General features: G+C 43.9%; 1 protein-coding gene across 10 annotated transcripts in view; it reads left to right on the top strand.

Moving 5' to 3' along the window:
* Positions 1–26,170, top strand: part of SUDS3 (SDS3 homolog, SIN3A corepressor complex component) — a 384,413-nt gene that overhangs the window by 247,593 nt on the left and 110,650 nt on the right. The window contains exon 15 of one of the 10 annotated variants that reach the window (XM_082355977.1): positions 235–377. The exons of 7 other annotated variants lie outside the window; for them this stretch is intronic. In XM_082355977.1, the coding sequence (XP_082212103.1) occupies positions 235–316 (82 nt within the window). In that variant the 3' untranslated portion in view covers positions 317–377. Of the gene's footprint in view, positions 1–234; positions 378–18,640; positions 18,666–24,695; positions 24,772–26,170 lie in introns of those variants that run through there. 2 more of the 10 variants (XM_082355978.1, XM_082355966.1) reach the window with 2 other exon arrangements.

A 26,170-nucleotide genomic window follows, 5' to 3' on the forward strand; every position in this document is an offset into this window, starting at 1 on the left:
ATGTATGATATGTAATCATATATGCACATGAGATATATGTGTATATGATATGCACATATATGTATGTATATGATATTGTATGTGTACACATATGTATATGTCCATGAATATGTATATCCATTTGGGTAGCACTTAGGAAGTAAATGCCAGAGTAGTGATGGTGAATATTTCTTGATGATGAGATTAATGGTGGTTTTTCTCTTCTGTTTTCTTTATTTCCATTTCTTTTTCCAGTTTCACACCACGTACATGTATTGATGAAGCAAAAAAAACCCCAAAAACACCAGTGTATTATTTTAACAAAATACATGTTTGATTAAATAAAACAAATGAGCCAGCCACATCCTCGCTGCACGTGGGGCCACATTTCCCAGGTTCAGCTTGGCTCAGGATTCCACCCTAGTTCCATTCATAAAATTAATTCAGCACCCACGGGAGGTGGGCAGTCATCGTCCGCAGGAGACTGAACAATAATAGGGCCCTCTTTATTGATGAGCAATAGTTTGCAGGGTTGGTGAGAGTGCCTACCTCATCCTCTGTCGTAAGATTAAATTAGATAATGTAGGTTAATTGTCTAGGCCAGGGTCTAGCACAGAGTAGGTTTTCAGAAAATGTGAGATTCCTTCTCCTCCCCTGGCAGCGACTCACATCTGGGTTCCTGTCCTAGTCTGAGTACTTCCTCGTCTGCTTTGTCTCCTTTTACATCAGCCATCACTGAAGCATGTTATGACCACTCTTGGATGTCCATGTATTGCTAGGAATCTGGGGAGCACAGCACTGTCCAAATCGTTGAGACACCTGTGGGGTCTTCACCTTGTATCTCTAAGTTGTATAGTTGATGGAAACTGAAAACCCTTGATCGATTTACTAACAACCTACTCTGTGCCAGGGCCCTGCCCTCTGGGGGAACTAATAGTCTTCCTGGTCACCTTGAGGCTCTAAGATCTTGAGGGAGAGAAGGAGTCTGATTTGCTCCCTGCTGTCTCCCCAGTTTCTAGAACAAAGCCTAGCGCACAGTAGGGGCTCACAAATATTTTTAATAAAACAATGGGAGCCAAAGAAGGAAGGAGCAGAACGGAGAAAAGCTAAGAAACGTCAGAAGAGTGGATCTTCTGAATTCTGCTTCACCGGAAGTTTCCTGGCAAGGGTCCAGAGCTGAGCATCCCCTGTGACACACTTCCTTATGCCTGGCCAGCTCCCAGAGGACAGTCCTAAGCTCAGGACAAGTCTCTACTCAGACCAGTTTCTCCACCATCTGGCTGGATGGAAAAGCCAATCAAGACCAAGTTTCTGCTCCCAGGAGAGAGATTAGTGATCCCACAGAAACTCAGAGAGACCTGAGTCCGAATTCTCATTTCCCAACTTGCGAGTTTTCACTTCTCTGGAGAAGCCCTTGAGTTTTCTGCAATCTTTATTCCCGTGTACAAAGGGGAGGACTGCATATTCCTCAAGGGAACTTCTGTGAGGTTGAATGTGATAATGTGAATATGGATGAGGCATGAAGCTTCCACCTTTGTGGGGTTCTTTGTTCCCTGAAACATTCAAGTTCACCTGTCATCCTAGACTCAGTTCAGATCAGGCCTTAGCCTCCCCTGCCCTAAGAGAAAAAAGGATTACAGTGACATCTGTAGCTTTGGAATTCCAAAGGCTGAGGTGTTCGGGAAAGTTTAGGAAGATTTCCTTGGAAACCATTTATTCCCCAAACTCCCTAAAAAAGGGAGAGGAGTATACACTTGGATGCGCATGGGACTCTGGACAGTACCTCTCTGGGGCAAAGCTCTGGAGAGGTGTTAGGGAGCAGGGCCCCACTTTTAGTTTTGGATTCTGCAGATGTGTCATTGCCCTGTGGAGTCCAGCTGTCTGGGTTCAAATCCAGCTCCCTTTCTTAATGGCCATGTGACCTTACACAGGAGACTTAAGCTTTTGGACCTCAGTTTCTACATCTTTGATGGGGGGGATAATAATAGATCTTACCTTATAGAGCTGTTGGTGGGAGTAGATGAAGCACACCTTGTAAAGCTGAGAATGGTACCTGAGAAAGGCTCAGTATGTTGTTTAAAAAAAAGGCAAGCAAGCAGGCCAAGAGAGATGGCAGGCTTTGTGGAGATGTCCCCAGTGCCGTTGTGGCATTGTAGTGTACTAGCTGGAGAGAGCACACATGGTGGGTGGTCTGGCCGGCATGTGAAGGACAGAGAGTGTCTTTCCAGTGTTCCTGGAGTGTCGTGGTCCCTGGCCCCTTAGTGGGACTGGGAGTTTAGGAGGAGGGGAGGGAGAGAGTGAGACAGCAGTTCTGCAAGGCTGCGTCTGGCTGGGGTGCAGGTACCGCAGTGAAGGATGTGCGGACCAGGTGAGGTGTATCCCATCCCAGGAGTCAGCCAGCTTGGAGGCTGACACTGAGCTGGGGGTTCCATCTCAGTGGTTGTCAGTAGAGCACATGGACAGATGAAAATAAAGACGTGGCCATGCCTCTCCACTGATGGCACAGGGATATTTGCACACCCCCCTGGAACTTGGAATCTTTTCCACTAAGAGGAAAGGAGTGAGGAAATCCAAAATCTGACTTGGTTTAAGCTGAAATCAATGAGAAAAATAAAAATCATTAAAATGATTGAGTTTAGCTGGAAGTGACAATATTAAATGTTCTGCTTCAGAGGGTTTGGGGGGGCTCAAGACAGAAATTAAGTTCAGTGGAAGGACACATACTTCATTCTTGAGAAGGTGTTGGGGAACCATAGTCACTAAATTTTCAAAGGGCTTGGCACGTGGTAAATGCTCCATAAATGGGAAATAAATACATAAATAATAATTTAAAAGATCTACATCTGCCCACGGCAATGACCAGCCTTTCCAACTGATGGAAGGGATGGAAGCTGAGAATCAGCCCAGGTTCAGTTCTCTCCCTCCTTCCTCCTAACTAGTTCCCTTATTGGGCAACACATCCTCCTGGCTGAGCCTTGAGAGCAGAGCACAGAAAAGGTGGTGGACTCTGGGTGCATGCCATCCCATAAATACTTCCAGAGGGAAGAGAGATTTATGGTATTATAAATGCCAGCAGCAGGCCCCGTTTGTGTTAATAGCCTTATTAGTTACATTGCTGTAAAATCCAGATCTCCACACTGTTTAACAACTACAGTTCTGCTCAGCAGCATTAATTCAATAAATCGAGGCCCCTTGACATAAATCTTAAAGCCCCTGGAACATGATTAGGAAGTCCCTCCTGATGGGTTAGAGATGGACGGATGGAGTAAGGCCAACGAGCTTCCAGCGGGAACAGTGAATCTCACGATGCAGCTGTCTCCACAGGCTGTCACTGTGGGTCATTTCCCATCTAGAATCTCAATGGGCTCTATCTTGACCTTGAATATGGAGGGTCTGACAGGGATTGCTCGTGATTCAGGAGAGGTGAACTCAGACCCCCCATTAGCCCTTATGGTGCCTTTGTGCAAATTAGAGAAAGCCTCCCCCCCGCCCCCGCCAGTGGCTGCTGCCTCATAGTACATGGTTTGGTGGGAGAATGGCATCTTTGTGCTGATAAGAAAAAGACCAGAGGAACTGCAGGGTGAATTTCAGTCCCCACCTGTGCCCTCAGCTCGGAACCCTTGTGCACCAAAGAGCCCATAGAACCAAACATGGCAGCCTGAGTGAACTTGTAAAATTCAACCACAACAAAAGAAGTAAGAGCCTATAATTAAAAGACCTAGAAATTAGAAAGTTAAAGACAAACAGAGTGAAACAATGTATTGTTAGGCATACATGTGTGTAAAAACTAAAGAAAAAAAATCAATGGAATGTTTGATCCAACATTTAGGATCATAGTTACCTTTAAGAGAAAGGCAGGAGATGGGATGGGAGGAGCACATGTGTAGATGAAATTATTGCTAAAATTTTGGTTCTTGGTTTGGGCAATGAGTTCATGGTGTTCATTGTATTATTTAAAAAATAATAAAACAAAATGGTTATCATTAGCTAATGATTAATCTGATTCTGTGTACCTGGAAAGGGGAGACAGACACAAGAAAGCAACTAGAGAGACTAGGTGTGATATCCTGTTTCCCTCTCTCCCTACCTTACTCCTAATAACAATCCATACATACTAACCCCTGTACTAGGCACCTTACATCCATCATCCTATTTAGTCTTCATAACCACTCTATGTGCTAGCAGAGTACTGGGGTTGAACCCCGACTCCACCACTTAGAAGCTGTGTGATCCTGGGCAAGTTACTTAATCACATTCTGCTTCAGTTTCCTCATCTGTGAAATGTGCGTGTGTGTTTAAACTGAACTGCAAAGGTCAAAACAAAACAAAACAAAATTAGAGTGAGTTTTGGCCATAAAAATAGGCAAAAAAGAATACGTGGGTAGCTAATAGTAGCTACTTCATAAGCTACAAGGATAAAGTGAGATAGTGCATTTGGACCTGTGCTTGGCACATAGTAAGTATTCGATAAATGTTAGCTATCAGAAAGTCATTATGCCCATTTTACAGGTAAGGATAGTAAATGATGTTTGAAAAGTTAAGTGACTTGCCCAAGACTGCACAATTGGCACCAAATGGCCATCCCTTTCCTCCCTTTCTATCTAGTCCATTCTGTTTCCTCTCTTTCTTTCTCATACACAAACTGCCTGATTATTGAATGTGAGCCAAGAAATGTGCTAGGTTCTGAGGGGCAGAAATGAAAGGATAATGTGTATAATCCTTACACTTAAGGATCATATAGTCTTTGAGGGATGGGTGTTGATAGGGGTCTGGAGGGTACTTCTGAGGGTGTGGGATCCCCAAAAGGTAGTGGAGGAGTGACAAGTCCCAGAGGCACAGGCTGCCTTGAACTCCTCACCGTCAGATCCCCCTCCGGTTGGGGCAAATCTGTCCCTGCTTCACCTCATGACTAAGCTGCAGACCTGGGAGATGAATGGGGTTCCAAAGGCCCACGGGGAAAGAAGAACCCTGATATCTCCTGCCCCGTGTGCATGGTTTACAGGCATAAGAGTAGAGACCTGGTTTCTCAGGTGTTTCAAGTTGTACTGAGAGCTTGCCAAGGTTGCCTCCAACTCAACACATCCCAAATGGTAGCCTTTACCACTGGTTTCTTTAGTGAATAGCACCCTAATCCTCCAAGGTGGCCCCAAAGAAAACCAACAAACCCTCCATGCAGGGAGAGGGGTGGCTGGACGTTGTAGCCACCGTTTGCTGAGATTCACCTTCCCTTAAAGGATCTCTCCCCAAATAGCGCTGTCAGCCCCTGTAATAAACAATGATATACGGTCAGTGTAGCAGAGTGGCGAGGAGTCAAACATAACTGGTTTCCTCGGTTGGCCTGACCACTCTCTAGCTGTATGACTTTATTTTTTTTTAAATTTATTTATTTTATTTATTTACTTTTGGCTGTGATGGGTCTTCGTTGTTGCAGGTGGGCTTTCTCTAGTTGCAGCGAGCGGGGGCTACTCTTCATTGCAGAGCGCGTGCTTCTCACTGTGGTGGCTTCTCATTGTGGTGGCTTCTCTTGTTGCGGAGCACGGGCTCTAGGTGCACGGGCTTCAGTAGTTGTGGCACGCAGGCTCTAGAGTGCAGGCTCAGTAGCTGTGGCGCACAGGCTTAGTTGCTCCACGGCACGTGGGATCTTCCCAGACCAGGGCTCGAACCCGTGTCCCCTGCATTGGCAGGCAGATTCTTAACTACTGTGTCACCAGGGAAGTCCTAGCTGTGTGACTTTACAATAGTCATTTCACGTCTCTGGGTCTCAGTTTCCTCATCTGTAAAATGGAGATAACAAAAGAACTTAGTCATGGTGTTGCTGAGAATGAGTGAGTCAGTAGGTGTAAGGCTAAATCGTGGCTCCTAAAGATGCTCATACCCTAATCCCCAGAACCTGTGATTGTAACTTTATATGGCAGAAGGGACTCTGCAGATGTGATTAAGTTAGGGATCTTGAGATGGGGAGATTGTTTTGGAATATCCAGGTAAATGCTAAATGTAGTCACAAATGTCCTTAAAAAGGGGAGATGAAGGGAGATCTGACTACAGAGGAGGAAGTAGAGGGTGTGATGATGGAAGAAAGAGATTGGAGTGATGTGATGAAAGAGCCATGCTCCAAGGATTACAGGTGGCCTCCAGAAGCTATCAGAGGCAAGAAAAAGGATTCTCCCCTAGAGCCTCCAGAAGGAACCAGCCCTGCTGCCACCTTGACTGTAGCCCAGTGAGACTGAGAGTGGACTTCTGGCCTCCAGAACTTTAAGAGAATAAATTTGTGTTAAGCCAAAGATTTTGGGATAATTTGTCACAGCAGCCCTAGGAAACTCATACAGGTGGTTGGTACGCTTCCAAGCATGTATTTAACATGCAATAGATGACCTTGTGTTTACTGTAATTTTTAAAAAAGATATGGGCACCCATGGTTCCTTTCATAAAAACATCCAGATTCTCCAAAGAGCCAATGGTTGGGTAAATAAGAGGGAGGGGAGGAGAGAAAGAGCTTGGTAATGAGGTCTACTCACCTCTTGCCATGTGGAAATTCACCCTTCCCTGGCAACCTGGGGAGATGGCTTGGTTTTATTAAGGGAAGTGGTACTTAGAGTGTCTCTATCTTGATTGATTGTATTATTAACATATTTAATGAGCATCTACCATGTGCCTGGCCCTGGAGAGATAGTGCTGAGCAAGACATAGTTTAGTCCTTTACCTCCTGGTGCTAATGTGTATATGCATGGGAGAGGTGGAAGGGATTAAACAAACAACTCTAAGACAATGAAATAGATGCCGTGATAGAAGGAGTCAGAAGGTGCTGTGGGAACTAAGGGGAGGGACATTTTATCAATTATCCATGCATCATTCCAAAATACAGTGGCTTAAAACAAATATTTTATTACTCACAATTCTCTGGGTTAGGGATTCAGGCAGGGCTCCGTAGGATGGCTCGTTGCTCTTCCACATGGTGTTGGCTGGGGCAGGAGGAGCCAAGATGGCCTCAGTCACATGTCTGGCACCTCCTGGGGATGGTTTGACTATCCCGGGACTTGTTCAGATGGTGGGGCCACTTTCTTCTCATGGTGTTGGTTCTCACATAGTGTAGGACCTTGCTTCTCCTCCATGGGGTGCTTCTCTCTCCTGGACTTCTTTACCCAGGGGCTGTGTTCCGCCTGAGTGAAAGCAGAAGAGGCTTTGTAGTCTCTTAAGGTCTGGGATCTGACACGCTAGAAAGTCACTTCTGATACATTCTATTGGTTAAAGCTAGTCAACCTCCAGCCTGATTCAAGAGTGAGGAAACAGCATCCACCTCGTGATGAGGAGGGCAAACAGGGAGAGGGGATTGTTGATGCCATCTTTGTAGATCATCTGCCACAGTCAACTCATCCTATCTTAAGATATGGTGGTCAGGGAAGGCTTCCTGGAATAGGCAACATCTATTCCAGTTTAAGTAGGAATAGGCTAGAGATTATGGAATATTGAACACAGAAGAACAGCGTGTGTGGAGACTCAGAGGCAAAAGGGAACATGGAACTTTCAGAGACTTCAAGGAAGTTCAGCAAGGACAGGAGTGTGGGGACTGGTAAAATATGAGGCTGGGGAGGTGGGCAGGGGCAGCTAGTGAAGGGCCTTGTAGACGTAGAGCTTTATCCCAAGGACAATGAGGTGCAATTGGAGGAGCTTGAATCTGGGGTTAACAGGACCTGATTGAAGTTTTAAGAAGATCCCTCTTGTTGCTGTAGGGGAATAGATTGCAACAAGCAGAATAGATGTTCTGAGATCAGTTAGAAGGCTGTAGAGTTGCCCACGCAAGAGATGGAGGTGGTCATGGTGGAGATGGAGGGAAATGAGTGGATGGGGAAGATTTTTAGGAGGTTGGTATCATGGTGGGATAGGGCCAAGGCATCCATCCAGTGCCCCTGAACTTGAACTAAAAGGAGTTACCTTCTCCCTTACAAGCTGGTCCAATCAGTCTCCAGGTGCGCTACAACTTCCTTCTTCCTTCTATCCCTTTCTGTGGCAACCACCCACCCTCCTCACCCCATGGCTGGGAGGTTTCAATAATCAACTAGTCTCCCGGTCTTCTGGGTCTCCCCCTCCAGTCCATCTTGCACGCTGTCACCAGAATAAGTATTCTAAAACATAGCTTTACATCATATCAGCTCTCTTTGGAAAACCACAGAACCAGTCATCACAGGAGAAAATGAAAAGTCTCTCATATGGCAGTCAGTTCGGGTATTCCTCGGTGTGGTCTTCTAAAAGGTAGCCCCTGATGTAGTCCAATAGGATCCCACCTGCCAGATAGAAAAATATTGCCAGTGGTTGGGGAGTTCTTGGATGACAGCAGTAACGGTGACAATCATGCAGTGTGGCACTATCTATCAAAGTTAATTAAATTGGCCTTTTGAGTTGGTGAGGTAGACGTGGAGATGCGCTTCCCAGATCCCCCCTTCAGGGGAGGGTTTGCTGCTCTGCTGTGGGGAGTGTGGACAGCAGGGGGCTTCCAGCCGTCAGCTGCCCAGAGCTCCCTCACCCAGCCAAGGCTGCACCTTCCGGAGCGGTCAGCATCCCGGCTGAATGAGACGGCTGGAAAGGCTTGGCTGTCTCGGCTCAGCCATTCTCTGCTTGCTTGGCTGGCCCCACTGGACCTGCACTGCAGTTTAGACTTTTTGTCTGCCCAGTTCTCCTTCCTTCCCCTTGCCTTCAACATTTTGGGGACAACTTTATTCAAGTATAATTCACCCATTTAAAGTGTATAATTAAGATTGAGTATATTCACAGGGTTGTGAATCACAGTCAATTTTAGAACATTTTCATCACCCCCAAAAGAAACCCCGCACTCAGTGTCATTCACTCCTCATTTCCCCCAGAACTTCTAGCCCCAAGCAAGCACTAATATATTTTTCATCTCTAAAGACTTGCTCGTTCTGGATATTTCAGATGAATGGCATCATACAATACGTGGTCTTTTGTGTCTGGCTTATTTTACTTAGCATAATGTTTTCATTGTTCATCCGTTCTGTAGCATGCATCAGTAGTTCATTCCTTTTTATTGTCAAATATTATTCTACTGTATGGATATGCCACATTTTATCCATCCATTCATTAGGTGATGGACATTTGAGTTGTTTCCACTTTTTTTGGCTATTATGAATAATGCTGCTATGAACATTCACGTGCAAGTTTTCGTGTGGACATATGTTCCTAGTAAACATTTTTCAACCCAAACTCCATCTCAGCGTCTGTTCCAGAGAATCCAACCTGTGACATTTGGCAGTCTCTCCTTTAGGAATTTATACTCCAGATAGACTTGTAAAATACAAAATGACATGTGTACAGCGTGATTTATAATAGCATTATTTGTATTGGCGAAATGTTGGAAACGATAGGATTAAGAGATTAGCTCACAGTGATCAGAGAGGTTAAGTGACTGGGTAAGTAGCACAGTGAGTGTTGGACCTAAGATGTGAACTTAGGTTTGTGAGTCCATAGCACATTCTCTTTCTGCTCCCCTCCCTCCCAGCAGGATTCTATAGGGCTTTGTACACACAGCTCACAAACTGGCTGCCCTCAGTCTAGAAATAGCCCATACATGTGTTTAGTTTGGACTGTACAAGTGTGCAGTGTTTAAAACTCTGGAGATTTCACATGCAAATGCAGATTAAGAGTTTCTTTTTTAAAAATGAAAGGGCGCAATCTGCCAGCACTTGACAGGTCCATCTACAGCCAGGCTGGCTGATGCCGAGAAGTGGCTGTGTCTTTTCTGTGGGGCTCTCAGTTCCTGCCTCTCCCTTCTCTGCACCTCTAGCCCACTTCACTCATTTCTGGTCCCTGCCTGGCTTCTCTACACATCTGCATTTGAGACCTTTGCAGTTTCAGTGTTTCACTGTTTTGGGTATGTGCCATTCTGAGGGGCCGTCTTTAGCTGGTGATGTAGCCTTCATGCTAGGGAAGCCCAGCTCCTAAAATTTCCCTTTGCTGATTTTCTTTCTTTGTTGGGAGAGGGAGAGTAGGGGAGGGTGAGGGAAAGGGTGTCTGTTAGGGCTGCCATAATAAAATACCATACATTTGGTGGCTTAAACAACAGAAATTTTTTTTCCTCACAGTTCTGGAGGCTGGAAAGTCTAGGATCAAGGTTCTGGCAAGGTTTAGTTCCTGATGAGAGCTCTCTTCTTGGTTTGCAGACAGCTGCCATCTTGCAGTGTCTCTTCCTCTTCTTATAGGGGCATCAGCCCTATTGGATTAGGACTCAACCCTTATGACCTCCTTCAACCTTTATCACCTTCTTACAGCCACGAATGCAGTCATGCTGGCAATTAGGGCTTCATGGTGTGAATTTTGGTGGAACATAAACATTCAGTCCATAATAGATGGATTGCTTTTTTTTTTTGGTTCCTATAGTAAACCAATGTCTAGTTCTAAGTGATTCCTACAGTCCAGCTAATTCCTTGCCTATTGATTCTGTAAGACACCTTGATATCCTTCCTTATAACAAACCCCCTTTGTGCTTAAGCTAGCTTTAGTGGGTTCCTGTTACTTGTCACCAAGGGTGACAACAAGAACTATGAATGACGGTGCTAATGCACAGCGGTTATGAGCATGAATCTAGGAGTCTGCAGGCTTCTGCCACTCAGTTGTTCCCTATCCACAGGCAAGTGGCTTAGACTCCAGGAGCCTCAGGTGCCTTGTCTGTGAAGTGCGGATGAAATAGTACCTAGTAGGGTGAGTCATTGTGAGGATTTAAAGACATGATGTATGTAAAGTCTTAGCAGAGTGCCTAGTGCATAGTAAGTACTTAATAGATAATTGATTTTATAATCATGATCATTACTGTTGTTATCATTAGTGCTCAGTAGACCAGCTCAGCCGGATAATTTCTAAGATTTCTTCCAATTCTGATGTTCTCATCCCTGAGTTTTAACCTAGTCTCAGAATGGGGTTTTTGGGGTGTCTACCGTACTCCTGACATTGTATTTAACGCTTTGTGCAAAGGTGTTTTCTCCTGGGTAGAGGGGTCCAGACCTTTCATCAGTTCTTAAAAGGGGCTGTGACACCCGTCCCTTTTAAACAGTTATGAATCATTCCTCTAGAATATAAGGATTCCATATATTTTAGGGTGATCCTGAAGAAGTAGAAGTTGACCCTCCTGAGGATTAGGTCAGTACTAAGACAGATTTCACTTCAAAACCTTCACGCAACTTCCAGAAAAGCTCAGCAATCTAAGGCTCACGATCAACGTTATCAAAGCAGTTTAGCAGGGATGTAGCTATCTCCCAGCAGCGTGCAGCCCCACAGGGAAATAAAAATTTGGTGGGAGGGACTTCTCTGGTGGCGCAGTGGATAGGACTCCGTGCTCCCAATGCAGGGGGCCGGGGTTCGATCCCTGGTGAGGGAACTAGATCCCACATGCGTGCCGCAGCCAGAGTTCTCATGCCACAACTGGGGAGCCTGAGAGCCACAACTAAGGAGCCCGCCTGCTGCAACTAAGACCTGGTGCAACCAAATAAATAAATAAATATTTTTAAAAGATATTAAATAATTTAAAAAAATTTGGTGGGAGCAGCAAGGATGCAGGTGTCCTTGGGACAGGTCAGCTTGATATGTGAAAGAGCCCTGTGATGTGAGTGAGTGAGTGATGTGGCTTGAACATTCCAGACTAAAGTCACAGGCTTAACTCATTGTCAAGGTTCATGTGGGAGATGACAGGCTTTTGCTGCAGTGACCCTGGAAATTATGGACAAGGCGTGTCATGGTCCAGAGTTACCTTTTAAACATAGAGTTGAGATCAGGTTACACCACTCCACAAAAACCTTTGGTGGCTGTCTCTTATTTAAAGTCATATTTCTCAAACTGGGGCAGCTGTAGCCTTGAAGATGGGTGACAGTGAACCAGGAGAGACAGAAAGCCACAGGTTAAACAGGAAGAACTTCCTGGAACTAATACCTTTGGAGGGGAGAATTTATTAAACATTGAAACAAATAATTAATATACACTAAGACATGACTTTTTGGGGAAATTTTGTAGTTGAGGTCATAGTTCAGCACTTCAGAATGGACATACTCAATTTGTTGTTCTCTGCTGTGTACAGACACTTTGGTGAAAAAATTGGAGATGCTCACCTTGAGTAAAGCCTTCATACTTCATGGCATAGCATGAAAAGCTCTTCACAGTTTGGCCCAAATCTCATGACGCAAGATGGCCTCAAGCAGCCATAGGCTGACAGGCTGCTAGCTGAGCCACAGGGTAAAAGAGAACATCATTCTCCAGCGGTTTCAATAAAAGTCCCAGGGTTGATGTCCCTTTCACCTTAATTAGGTCATGTGCACATCCCCAAACAAACGATTGTGATTCTGATAGGCCACGTGTGGATCTGGGGGGTGGGTTTAGCTCTCTCTGAACCTCAAGGGCTGAGAAGGGAGGAGGAGGGGTTCCTTAAAGAAAATCAGGGTACTGTTATCAGAAGAGGGTGTGGGTGCTGGGGAGGCCAAACAACAAAAGAGGCCACACCCCATTTACTGTGTGAGGCCTGCTGGATCCCAGAGCCCACACTTTCTTTATCTACACTCTCCCTGTCCCTTTTTTTTTTTTAATGTTTATTTATTTATTTTCTTATTAGTCATCCATTTTATACACATCAGTGTATACATGTCAATCCCCATCTCCCAATTCATCACAGCCCCCGCACACCCTCCCGCCGCTTTACCCCCTTGGTGTCCATACGTTTGTTCTCTACATCTGTGTCTCTATTTCTGCCCTGCAAACCGGTTCATCTGTACCATTTTCTAGGTTCCACACATATGCATTAATATGCGATATTTGTTTTTCTCTTTCTGACTTACTTCACTCTGTATGACAGTCTCTAGATGCATCCACGCCTCTACAAATGACCCAGTTTCGTTCCTTTTTATGGTTGAGTAATACTCCATTGTATATATATACCACATCTTCTCTATCCATTCGTCTGTCAATGGGCATTTAGGTTGCTTCCATGACCTGGCTATTGTAAATAGTGCTGCAATGAACATTGGGGTGCATGTGTCTTTTTGAATTATGGTTTTCTCTTTTATGGACATAGGAGGTGAGGTCAGAGAAGGGCAGGGTCTTCCTGGAAGTCACATGTCACGTTAGCGGCAGAGGTGGGTTTGGGACTCGGGTGTCAGAGGAGCTAATTTGCTTGGCAAGCATGGGGAATGGTCATGTGCCTGCCTTTGTAATTTCATTTATTACCTGTTAGACATTAAGAATAACAGGAAGATATAAACAGCAATGAAAACTGATTGGATGGCTAAGGCTGGGAAGCAGCCTTAAATAAAAGAGTTGGGGCTGCTAATATGCCTTTGCAGGTGGGTGTTAGGGTGTCTGCTTGGTGAGCGGATGAGGAGCCCCTGGAAAATGTGTGCGTCTGGCACAGTACAACCTCTTCTGCAGATGGAGCCCTCCCAAGTGGTGGCTGTTTTCCATGCCCACGCCTCCTGCCCTTGCAGTACTCCTGGAGGTGAGGTGTGTCTCCTCTCTCTCGTGCTTGCCACCTCCCTGTCCTTCTTCCCCCTCTTTAGCTCGGAATCTCTTGCCATCTTTCCATCACCCACTACCCCAGCTTGTTGTAATTGCCTCCCCTCTGTCACTCCCCATCATTGCCTGATGATTTAATGGCCTACTCACTATCAACACTTCAATGTCTAATGAGCAATTCAAATTCACCACATCCGAAACCAAGCCCCTGAGCTCCTCCTCCCATAATGTAATCCATCTCAGCTAATGGTAACTCCACCTTTCAGTGGCTCAGAACAGAAGCCCTGACACCTTTTTCTCTCATACCCCATCAGTAAATCCTATAGGTTCCATCTAGATACAATGGAATACTACACAGCAACAAAAAAAGAACAAGCTACAAATACATGCAACAACGTGGATGAATCTCAGAGACATAATGATGAGTGAAAGAAACCAGATATAAAAGAGACCCATCTGTAGGAAGTTCAAGAACATCTAAAACCTATAGAATTCAAAATACAAAAACATCTATAAGAATAAAAGAACATCTAAATCAAAATGGCTACCTTTGCATGGGCATTGACTTAGAAGGTACACAAGGAAAACTTCTGGAACGCTGCAAATGTTATATAAGGAGCTCTGCATGGTTGTTAAGTGGGCGAAGGCAAATGTAAAACTTCACTGGGCTGTACACTGAAGGTTTTTTTATTTTACTGTATGTTATGCTTCAATAATAAGTCAAGAATGGTTATGTATCCAGAATCTAGGCTTAGCCCTTAAATCATCCTGTGTGATCTTCCAGGTCTCTTTTTCTTACTGCAGTGACTTGAAGGAGGATTCTTCTCCTTCCTTCATCCTCCACATTCAAACTAAAAGTAAGTCTTCTAAGCTCTACTGTCAGAAACATCTAGAGTTTGTTCCCTTTGCTCCATCTTCACTTCTCCTCCTTAATTCAGGTCATTGTCACCTGTCACCTGGACAATGAAATAGCTTTGTTCTTTTTGATGTCTGTATAGTATTCCATCACCTACTGCAAGTCATGACCTGAATAGTGGCCCCCAAGTATATGTCCATGTCCTAATCCCTGGAGTCTTATCTTAGTCAGCGCAGGCTGCCATAACAAAATATTGTAGCCTGGTGGCTTAAACAACAGAAATTTATTTCTCATAGTTCTTGAGGCTAGAAAGTCCAAGATTAAGGTGCTAACAACATAGGTTTCATTCTGAGGTGTCTTCTCTTGGCTTGTAGGCGGGTGCCATCTTGCTGTGTGCTTACATGACGTCTCTCTTGTGTTCACTCACAGAGTGAGTGAGCTCTCTGGTGTCTTTTCTTATAAGGGCACGATCCCATCATGAGGGCGCTACCCTCATCTAATCCTAGTGAACCCCCCAAGGCCCCGTCTCCAAATACCATCACATTGGGAAGTGAGGAGTTCAACGTACAAATTTTGGGGAGATACCAACCGTCAGTCTATAATAAACCTGTAAATGTTACCTTATTGGAACAAAGATCTTGCGGATATGATTAAGAGTCTTGCAATGAGAACATCATCCTGAATTATCCTGTGGGCCCTAAATGCCATCACGTATGTTCTTTTAAGAGGGATGTAGAGGAAGATTTTACACACACACAGACACACACAGAGGAGAAGGCACATGTAAAGATGAAGCAGAAAGAGAGACGGCTACATGCCAAGGAATGCTGGCGGCCACCAGAAGCTGGAAGAGCCAAGGAACAGATTTTCCCTTAGAGCCTGTGCAGGGAGCCTGGTCCTACTGACACACTGATTTTAGACCTCTGGCCTCCAGAACTGTGAGAGAATAAAGTTCTGTTGTTTTAAGGCACCCGGTTGGTGGTAATTTGTTACAATAGCCCTGAGAAACGAATACACTATGCTGTGATTTATGTGACCATCCCCTGTTGGTGGACATTTAGGTTACTGCCAAATTTCTCATTTCAAACAATGTTGCAGTAAGCACTCTTGTACATTGTCTTTTTATAGTATAGCTGCACATTTTTTTTCTATTTGAGAAACTCCTGGAAATGGAATTATTGGGAATTAATGGGAATAGCAGTTAAAATTTTGATAAGTGGAGGGGGCTGGGCTCTTTGTTAAAAAGTTGTTCCTGTGCTGTGCACGTCACAGGCGTATTAGTATTATTCTTGTTTATCTCTTTTACAGATTAGGAAACTGAGGCTCAAAGAGGTTAAATCACTTGCTCAAAGTTATGCATTTGGGAAATCTCTACGTTAGGATATAAATCCTGTCTCTCTGACTTTTTATTTAAGATAATGAATGTAAATCATTTAGTACCCTACCTTGTGCTGAGTCAATGTTGACTAAATATTATTATTATCACACTTTTTGGGTTTTTTTCAAGGCATGTTATGAGAGTAGTATCACGTGTGATGAAATCATTAGATATATATTGAGTATCTGCTGTGGGCTACACATAGGCTTGATGCTGAGTGTACAGCCCATGAATGAGTCGGATATGGTCCCTGCCCTCCTGGAGCTCATATTCCATCAAAGGAGACAGCTTTTGGTTTGATAATTCCAAATGTGATGAGCACTATGGGGGAGAAGTGCCAAATTGAGGGGGCATTTGGAAGGTAGGTAACTTTGTGGCCCCTTGTGCCTAGTAGATGAAGCAAGTCTGGCTCTTCCCACTAGCATCCTTCAAACATTCACATTAAGTAGATCAGTCCTGAGAAATGATGATTTGTCAATATCAGGCCTTGGGGGCCTTTACTGAGGTCTAAATCAAATTCAGAAGCTGAAGAGCCAGGCCTGAGTTTAGTGTGGATTTTACAGGTCAGTGAGGCTGAACAGCAGCTCCCCGGCTGGTGATAAATGTGTTGGGATCTCTCTCTGGCTCTGCCAAGGCCACTGTCAACTCGGTATCTTCATTTCCCGAGAGTGTTATGGAGAGGCTGGAAATAGTCATCAGGCTGGAACCCTCCACCAGAGGTCTTTAGGAGGACTTTCTGGGGGACTGCACATCCGCTCCTGGCTCAGGTCCTGGGTGACCTGGGGCATCCCCTATGCTGGCAAGTGGCTGAGATAGGAGGAGATGACAGTAAGCTCCTAAGAGTAGGGACCACGAATTACCATCCTCCTATCCCTGAGACAAGAACTGTGCCCGGCACAAATAAATATCTGTTGAATGACCAAGTTAGCAAAGGAAAGGTGCCTTGCATAAAAAGCAGAGACCAAGTGACTATCCATAATATTCTTGCCATCCCTCATTCTTTTGGGATGATTTCTGGCATTACCCATTTAGTATCATTCCCTGTCTCCCTACCTCAGGCTCAAATGCAGATTGTGCCAATCTGTGGATGAAGAACCAGAGAAGAGATGGTGGGATTTTGTCCTGAAAAGACCTAGATGGACTTGTCAGAGAGGAGAGAGAACAGAGTTCTATGAGAGAGAGGCTTTGTGAGGCACATATGGTAGGGGGGGTTTGAAGGTTTTGGGGGAGAGCTGGGAGTGAGGAACATGTGATGAGGAACGTGGGAGAGCTGGCATGTAAGAGAAAGGGGTTCTTTAAAGAAGTGTGTCTGTGGATCATGAATTTGATCCCTCTTTAATGCTGCCCAAGAGATGCAAAAAGACCAGACTGAGTTGGTCTGGGCTTTTGGTTGCTGGGCTGAGTTTCTTTAAATTCTACAGTGCTCCAGACTTGGCCACGTGGGAACCTGAGTTTGATTAGGGTTACATGTGGACTCTCAAATCAGTTCTGGCTTCTAATAACTCCTGGCCTTCACCATCCTGAGATCCCCTGTAATTGTTGGTGGTCTCGACCCTTTGGCATAGCAATACCACTAGCTAACCAATAGCAAGAGCCTACCAAGTGCCAGGCACTGTCTAGGCTTAATGTTCACGACCATATTTTAAGGTAGATATTTTTATTATTTCCATTTTACAGATGAAGAAACTAATGAAAGAGAGGTTAAACAGCTTGCCCAGGGTCACAGATAGTTGATGGTAGAAGTGGGGTGTGCACCAAAGTCATGTGATTCTAGAACCAGAGTTCTCAACCCCTCTTGTAAGCAGCTCTCGATTCTCACAGTGCTGCAGGAGCTGAGTATAGTGTTGTGAAGTGAGAAGACAAATTCCCTGTTCCTTCCTTGGAAGCTGAGCTTTCACGTCACTCTGTCTGAGAGCCCCCTTTCTCGCAGGGCACACACACTCACACACATATAGCGCATCATCTAGGTTTGCTGTGCTCTGCCTGTTACCTGTTACCTGAACCTCCTGCTTCCCTCCGCCCTGCAGGCTTTGCTGTCGAGCCTTCCCTGTGCCAGTCACCTTTTCCTTTTATGGTGACGTTTCTCTCGGAACTGGAGCCATCCCTCCCTAAAACCCAGCTTCCGTTACCTGCTCCTCCATGTCCATTTCTCTTTCAGATGATGTTTGAATGTGTATAAGTCTCAGTTAGGGATGGGATTCAAGTTTTTTTTCCCCTCGGCTTTGTATTTCGGTTGGATGTAAATAAATAATGGGGGTAAGAGTATTACTCATCTCCACAGGGGGAAGTCTGCAAATCCCAGCTCTGACCCTGCTGGGTTTCCCCATGAGATTTTTTAAAAATTTATTTGTTTATTTATTTTTGGCTGTGTTGGGTCTTCGTTTCTGTGCAAGGGCTTTCTCTAGTTGTGGCAAGTGGGGGCCACTTTTCATCGCGGTGCGCGGGCCTCTCACTATCGCGGCCTCTCTTGTTGCAGAGCACAGGCTCCAGACGCGCAGGCTCAGTAACTGTGGTTCACGGGCCCCGTTGCTCCGCGCCATGTGGGATCTTCCCAGACCAGGGCTCGAACCCGTGTCACCAGCATTGGCAGGCAGACTCTCAACCACTGCGCCACCAGGGAAGCCCCTCCCCCATGAGATTTTAAATAAATTGTATGTCACACTGCAAGCAGCCTACAAGTGCAGTTATTAACAGTGCATGTGATTTTGTAAACAACACCTAGGATCAATGGTGGATGTTTGGGGGAGAAATGTAGGCTCCACAAATGGAAGCTGTGGCAGACACTTGTGTATCATACCCAGTACCTAAACCCCCTTCTTCCTTGAGAGCAGAACATTTAAAAAAAATAGGCAGTGGTATACCCAGTCCTAGGCTTATGAGTTATGATGAGCTGAAGCCAATTACGACAGTCCTGTTCCTTACTCTGCCAGCTTCCCTTGAAGGCAGAAGTGACACAAATGAGATCTATGGGACCTAAACTGAAGTCTGCTGTGAGTGCTTCTGGGAACAAGGGTGTCTCCCAATAAAAGGGAAAACATGCAGCCGGCACCATCTCTCCTCCCTTTTTCTGCTTGGAAAGAGGATGTGGTGTCTGCAGAAGCCGTGGCCACCTTGAAACCATGCGGTGAGAAGCAGGGGGCTAAACATAGATGTGCTAAAATGGCCAGTGGCCTCGCGTCCCTGATGACAGAACTAACAAGAGCCACTTACTTCTGGACATCTTAAGAGAGAAAAACAAACTTCCTTTTATTATTTTTTCTTTGTGTAAGCCTCTGTTCATTAGGTTTTCTGTTACTTGCAGCCGAATGCATTCTGAGTTGCCATAGAAGTGAATCCTTTTTCTTCCTTGTTGACAACTAATAAAATGCTCATTTTAGAAAAAAAATTTAAAAACATACAAGCAAAAAAATCCATAAATAATCACTGTTGACATCCTTTTGAAACTCTTCTATGACTAAAAAATCTTCAGTTAACATTTATTGAGTGTTTATGATAGGATCACGTGAAGTCTCTTACTTTCTGTATTTTACTCTCACAGGAGCCCACGAGGTACGTATCATTACTATTTGGAAAAAATACACTTGCTCCTTCTAAATTTCCCTCTCCCTATTAAAGTTAACCATTGTTACTGACTTGTTCTTATGATTCCAGGTTGTTTTCCCTATGTGATTACATACACATTCAGAAGGGTTTGTATTTTGCATAACAATTAGATCATACTAGGCATATAGTCCTTGAACTTTGCTTTTTGCCTTTAATAATTTATCTCAGAGATTTCCCTGTGTCAGTTCAAACAGATCGATCTCAAAATTCTCAGCAGCTGTGTAGTAAGTCAGGCAGCTCTTCCTAAGAGTCAGAACAGTTCAAAGGCAGAGCGGGCTGCTCAAGTGCTAATGATCTTCCTGTTTCTGAAGGAACCACTTAGAACAAGGTAACCCCTCAGAGAGGGAGATCAGCATCAGGTGGTAGGTTGTACTGTGGTGGCCTTTAAGGAGCACACTTACCTTGAGATCTTATGATTCTCTGGCTCGGCAAGAAGGTTCTAGCAACAATCTGGATTTAGTGGCAAAGGACAGAGGTTTTTAATTTTTCAGGATATTGTAGAATAATGGTTAAAAGCACAACTTACTAGGTATGTGACCTTGAATAAGTCACTTCACCTCTGTGAGCCTCGCTTAGTGCATGAGCAAAATAGGGCATCAGTTATACCTGGTTCAGTGGTTCTCAACCTTGGCTGCACATTAGAATCACCTGGGAGGTTTTCTATCCGCACCCAGTGAATGGACCAGCTGGGAAAAAAAATCTTTGGGGATGGAGCCCGGGCATCTGTAACTAGAAAAGAAGACTTTTCTAGATGACTCTAGTGCACAGGCTTGAGAATCATTGACCCGGCCAAGTCGTGTGCATCAGCTAGAGGTCACACTTTATTTCACAAAAACCCTCTAAGATAAGTAGTGTCCATGTCACAAAGGAGCAAACTAAGGCTTGGAGAGGTGAACTGACTTGGCTGAAGAGGTGAAGCCAGGATTCCCACCCATCTTTGAATGTTTAATTCATTATACTAATTATTACCAATTATTGGAATCACCTGGGGGAGCGTTTACATATCCTGATGCTCAGGCCATATCCTAGACCAATGACGGGAGACCCAGGCATGAATAGTGTCTAAAGTGATTTTAATGTGTGACAGTCTCTGGTATAGACACAGTGGATGAAGTCCCTGTCCTAGAAGGGGTTCAGTGAATGAATCTATTAGTATTGCTTATTTTTTTGAGAGGAAATATAGACATTGTAGTTGATTGTGCGAGCTTTGGAGTCAAGCGGGTCTGGCTGGGGTCATCCTGAGATTACTCTGACACTTTCTGGCTGCAAGGTCTGCACAGGTGTTGCTCTCTGAGCCTCAGCTTCACTGTCTAGAAAGTGGAGATAAAACTGTATGCCTCAAAACATGATTATAGCACTTAGACAAGAGAGTATTTGAAATGCACTGTGCACAGGGTCAGGCAAACAGTGGGCCCTAAAATGCTTTTGACCGTAATTACTATAATTAATCACAAGACTCCAGAGTTCAGTGGGAATCCTGGTTTCACCTTTCAAGCCAAGTCAGTTCATTTCTCCAAGCCTCAGTTTTCTCATCTGTGACATGGACACTACTTATCTTAGATGCTTCTTGTGAAATGTAATATGTATAAAACTGCACAGTACATATGTTCTTAGCCACTGACAATTGGAATGATTATACACACCCTGGAGAGGTTCAGGCATTTCTCCTGGTTTCTCCATCATATACATCTAGTTTTATTTATTTATTATCTGTACACAAATGTTTATAGCCACTTTATTCATAATAGCCCCAAACTGCAAACAACCCAGATGTCCTTCATGAGGTGGAGTTAAATTACGGCACAAACTATTGGTAGGAACAAACTGTTGACGTTATAATCTTGTCTTTCTTATTAAGGTCGTTAATCCATGGAGATTTCTCCTTTGTAAGTAGAGTAATAAAGATGGTAAGCTTTATTTTTCCTAGCGAGTTAGTGTTCCCAGTACCACCTACTGAAAAATCCACCACTTCCCCCATGTTTGAGGCACCATCTTAATCATACGTCAAGTTCCCTTAGATACAATTCTAGGCTTTCTATTTTGTTCCATTGGTCCATCTGCATGTTCTTATACCCGCTCTTTAGGTTTTGTATTATCAGTTTTGCAAATACATCTAGTTTCAAAGTTGAGATCACAGTCTGGCGTGTGATTATTTGGCCTGTAGAGTGTTTATACAAAAAAATACTTTATTTTTAGAGCAGTCTTAGGTTCACAACAAAATTGAGTGGAACGTACAGGGGGTTCCCACACACGCCCTGCCCCAGCCCATGCACAGCCTCCCTCATGGTCAACATCTCACACTAGAGGGTACATTTGTTACAGTGGATGGGTCTACGTCACTGTCACCCAAAGGCCATAGTTTACTTTAGGGTTCACTCTGACTGTTGTACATTCTGTGGGTCTTGACAAATGTATAATGACATATGTCTACCATTACAGTATCATATTGAATAGCTTCTCTGCCCTAAATATCCTCTGTGCTCTGCCTATTTGTCCCCCCCTCACCCAAACCCCTGACGTCACTGATCTTTTCACTGTGTGTTCAAATATATTTAAAATTTGTTACCATTTCTGTAAAAACAGGAGCTTGCACATAAATATCTGGATGCCCAGTTTCTCTTGAAATATGGAGAGATCAGGCAATAATAGTGCCAAAATCCACAGGGCATACTTTCTAAAGCTCAGTAGTAGCATTTAGACGAGTCAGTCCTCAGTCAGACGCAATGCCGCTTTCCATAAAAGAAGAAACACTTTGTAACACCCTCTTTACTATCCAGAAATGAAACTCACAGATAATAGAATCTATATATATACACGTAGCTTCAAAAAATCAATATAATGTCCTAATAGCATTATAACAGAGAATAAAGTGAATGTAGTCTATAATAAGACAGTATATATTTCAACATGTAAATGTTTGCATATGACTCTACAATAAAACATAATGATATAGTCAGATAATTGCTTCCATATATAATCACTGTGACTGCTGCAGCTACAGAGGCAAACTTGTACAGATGTGTTGTGTCACCTACAAAAAATGCCATGCACAGCGCTGCTGTCAGTGACCTGGTTTTCTGAAACGGTGCACAACTTTCGGTAACGTTCTGAACAAAGCAAAGAACAATCTTTGCTCAATTTATCCAGTAGTAATATTCCTTTAAAATTCAATGCATACCTAAACCATGCAGAAAATATTTTTTTTTTGTTTCTATGTACAAAGAACTTAGAGTTAGGCTCAGTTGGTTATGATAAATTTACTTTTCACGGATGTTAAGTGTCTGGCAGGGCATTGATGTGAATGCATTGCACACTTCCAGACCTAGTGATGATCTAATCTCCTCCCAACATTTTCAGATCTCCCCCTAGGGGGCAGCACCACCACCATTGAGAACCTATGCTTCAGGACAAGGGGTGCCCTTGGGCACCAGACCTTAGATTACCCTTGTCAAGTGCTTGAAGTAGGAGATTTGCTTGGTTGTTTGTTTGCTTGTTTTTGTTTTTAATGGCGAAAAAGCATTTCTCTGGATGGGAAGAACTTCTTTTGTCCTCATGGAGTCAGTCGAGGGAGCAAGGATTTATTTTCCCAAGCAAGGAAAGCCATAAAAATAAAAGATCTGTCAAAAAGAGCAACTATTTACTTGACAAATATTTGATCATGATAGCAGCAATGGCTGTCTTTATTTTTTTATTTTTATTGAGATGTAATTGGCATACAATATTGTGTAAGTTTAAGGTGTCTGATGTGTTGATTTGATACATTTATAGTGTCCCCATGACCCTGCTCCACCTTACTGTTTTTCAATAGCGTTTCTTGCCTTCTAAAATACTAGATAATATACTCATTTATTAGGATTATTATGTGTCTCGTTCCTAGTATGTAAGTAACTCAGGGACAGGATTCTCTCACTGCTTTGTTCATTGATATGCCCACGTGCCTAGAATGGTGCTTGGCACGTGGTAGATGCTCCATAAATATTTATGGGATGAATGAGTAAATTTCATGTAATTCTCATATCCTCCTCCCAGTGAAGCTATTGTTATTCCCATTGTACAGTTGAGAAAAATGAGGTTCAGAAATATAAAGACATATCCACCTGGAAAATGTCTTCTCAGGCTCCAGGGCTCAATTCTAAAGCCACCTCCTCCTGGAAGCCTTCCCTGGCCTGCGATTGCATTCCTATAAGCACTTCCATAGTTCTTTCTACTTGCCTTTGTTATTACAGCATTTCATCGCATAACATTATATTATAGGTTGTTTTCAGTCAATGACTCACTCCTTTTACTTACTCATTTGTCAACTTTATATTGAACACTTGTTTTGTGCCAGGCAATGTTCTATAACAGTGTTTCTCAAGAGTGTTTTTGGGGAATTACCTGCTTCAGAATCAACAGGAGCCCTTGCTAAAGTGCAGAGTCCCAGATTCCACATATGAACTACCAGGTTAGACTGTCTGAGACTAGGACCCAGGGATCTGCATAATAAATGTGAAGACTTGCTCTTGTACAGGTGCAGAGTCAACTAAGGACATGGCCTCTGTCCTTAGGACATTAACAGTCTGGTGGACTATCTGCCTTTCTCATTAACCCAGAACTATTCAAGGTCCATCATTCATTCAGGACCTAGGCCACGGCCTTGTATGAAGCGGTGGAATTTGTGGAATGAATATATAAATTCACTCATTCAAAAATGTTTATTGAGTATCTTCTGTGTTCTGGGTACTACTGTAGACATAGGATGCAGCAGTAAACCAACAGACAGCATCCCTGTCCTCATGAAGCTCACAGAATGAACAAGTAACTAAGGCAGCTCTGATTCACTTTGTTGCACAGGCTGAGCCTCTGCTCTGCCCTCAAGTCCTACGTGGCCTGCCTCCTGATGATGTCCCCAGCTCCCTCCCATAATATGCATCCCTCATTCCCTCTGCTCCAGCCACACAGGTCCCCTTTCAGTCCCTCTCACTCCCGTGCTCCCTCCTGCCACAGGGCCTTTACATATGCAATCCCCTCTACCTGAAATGGCTTTCCCTCCCTTTTTCCTGTGGGTGTTGACTATTATATACGCTAGCTCAGTCATCGCCTCCTCAGAGAAGCCTTCCCTGCCTCCTTTCTCTGTCATTTCTTTCTATCACAGGCCCTCTGAGCACCAGCATCACTGCTTCATGTTACATGTTACACATGTTACAGCCACAGTCGTACATCTGCATGACTGATTAATGTCTGCATCCCCTGCTAAACTGAGCTCCATGAGGTCAGAGGCTGAGTCTGTTTTGTCAGTGACTTTATTCCCAGCACCTTTCTCAGGGCATGGCACAGTAAATATGTGATAAATGAAAAAATGAGTGGTAGAAACCCTGACACTTGGCTTCTCTGTGCCTACAGCACCCACGTATATGTGCGTGTGACAAAATTAAACCATTGGAAGAGTGATCGAAGGTTGTAGAAGACAAAGGGTCTGACCTTTCCCCTCTTCCCAAGGCTGAGGACACAATGTCAAGGTAACCTATAGTGACATGCAGTATGAATGGTAAAGGACCCAGCCTTGGGATGTGAGTGACCTAAATTCCAATCTGTTTTCTGTACTTGTTAGCTGTGTGGTATTGGGCAAGTCATTTCTGCCCATGAGCCTCAGTATCCTCATCTGAAAAATGGGTGGATGTACCTACTTCACAGGGTCATTAGGAGGATTAATACATGGTACTGTTTATGGAGCACTAACCGTGTGCTCAGTTCACCCTGAAAATAACCCTATGAAGAAGGCACTATTAATAATATCATCCCCGAGCTCTACCCACCACCAGTCCCTTCCATCAGGAAACTTACACAAGCCTCTTAGATAGCCTCATCCACCAGAGGGCAGACAGCAGAAGCAAGAAGAACTACAATCCTGTAGCCTGTGGAATGAAAACCACATTCACAGGAAGATAGACAACATGAAAAAGCAGAGGGCCATGTACCAAATGAAGGAACGAGATAAAACCCCAGAAAAACAACTAAAGGAAGTGAAGATAGGCAACCTTCCAGAAAGAGAATTCAGAATAATGATAGTGAAGATGATCCAGGATCTCGGAAAAAGAATGGAGGCAAAGATCGAGAAGACGCAAGAAATGTTTAACAAAGACCTAGAAGAATTAAAGAACAAACAAACAGAGATGAACAAAACAATAACTGAAGTGAAAACTACACTAGAAGGAATCAATAGCAGAATAACCGAGGCAGAAGAACGGATAAGTGACCTGGAAGACAGAATGGTGGAATTCACTGCTGCGGAACAGAATAAAGAAAAAAGAATGAAAAGAAAAGAAGACAGACTAAGAGACCTCTGGGACAACAACATTCACATTATAGGGGTCCCAGAAGGAGAAGAGAGAGAGAAAGGACCCGAGAAAATATTTGAAGAGATTATAGTTGAAAACTTCCCTAACATGGGAAAGGAAATAGCCACCCAAGTCCAGGAAGCGCAGAGAGTCCCATACAGGATAAACCCAAGGAGAAACACGCTGAGACACATAGTAATCAAATTGGCAAAAACTAAACACAAAGAAAAACTATTGAAAGCAGCAACGGAAAAACGACAAATAACATACAAGGTAACTCCCATAAGGTTAACAGCTGATTTCTCAGCAGAAACTCCACAAGCCAGAAGGGAGTGGCATGATATACTTAAAGTGATGAAAGGGAAGAATCTACAACCAAGATTACTCTACCTGGCAAGGATCTCATTCAGATTCTATGGAGAAATCAAAAGCTTTACAGACAAGCAAAAGCTAAGAGAATTCAGCACCACCAAACCAGCTCTACAACAAATGCTAAAGGAACTTCTCTAAGTGGGAAACACAAGAGAAGAAAAGGACCTA

This window comes from Balaenoptera borealis (genome assembly GCF_965194805.1).
Source record: "Balaenoptera borealis genome assembly, chromosome: 14".
Classification (NCBI taxonomy): Eukaryota; Metazoa; Chordata; class Mammalia; order Artiodactyla; family Balaenopteridae; genus Balaenoptera; species Balaenoptera borealis.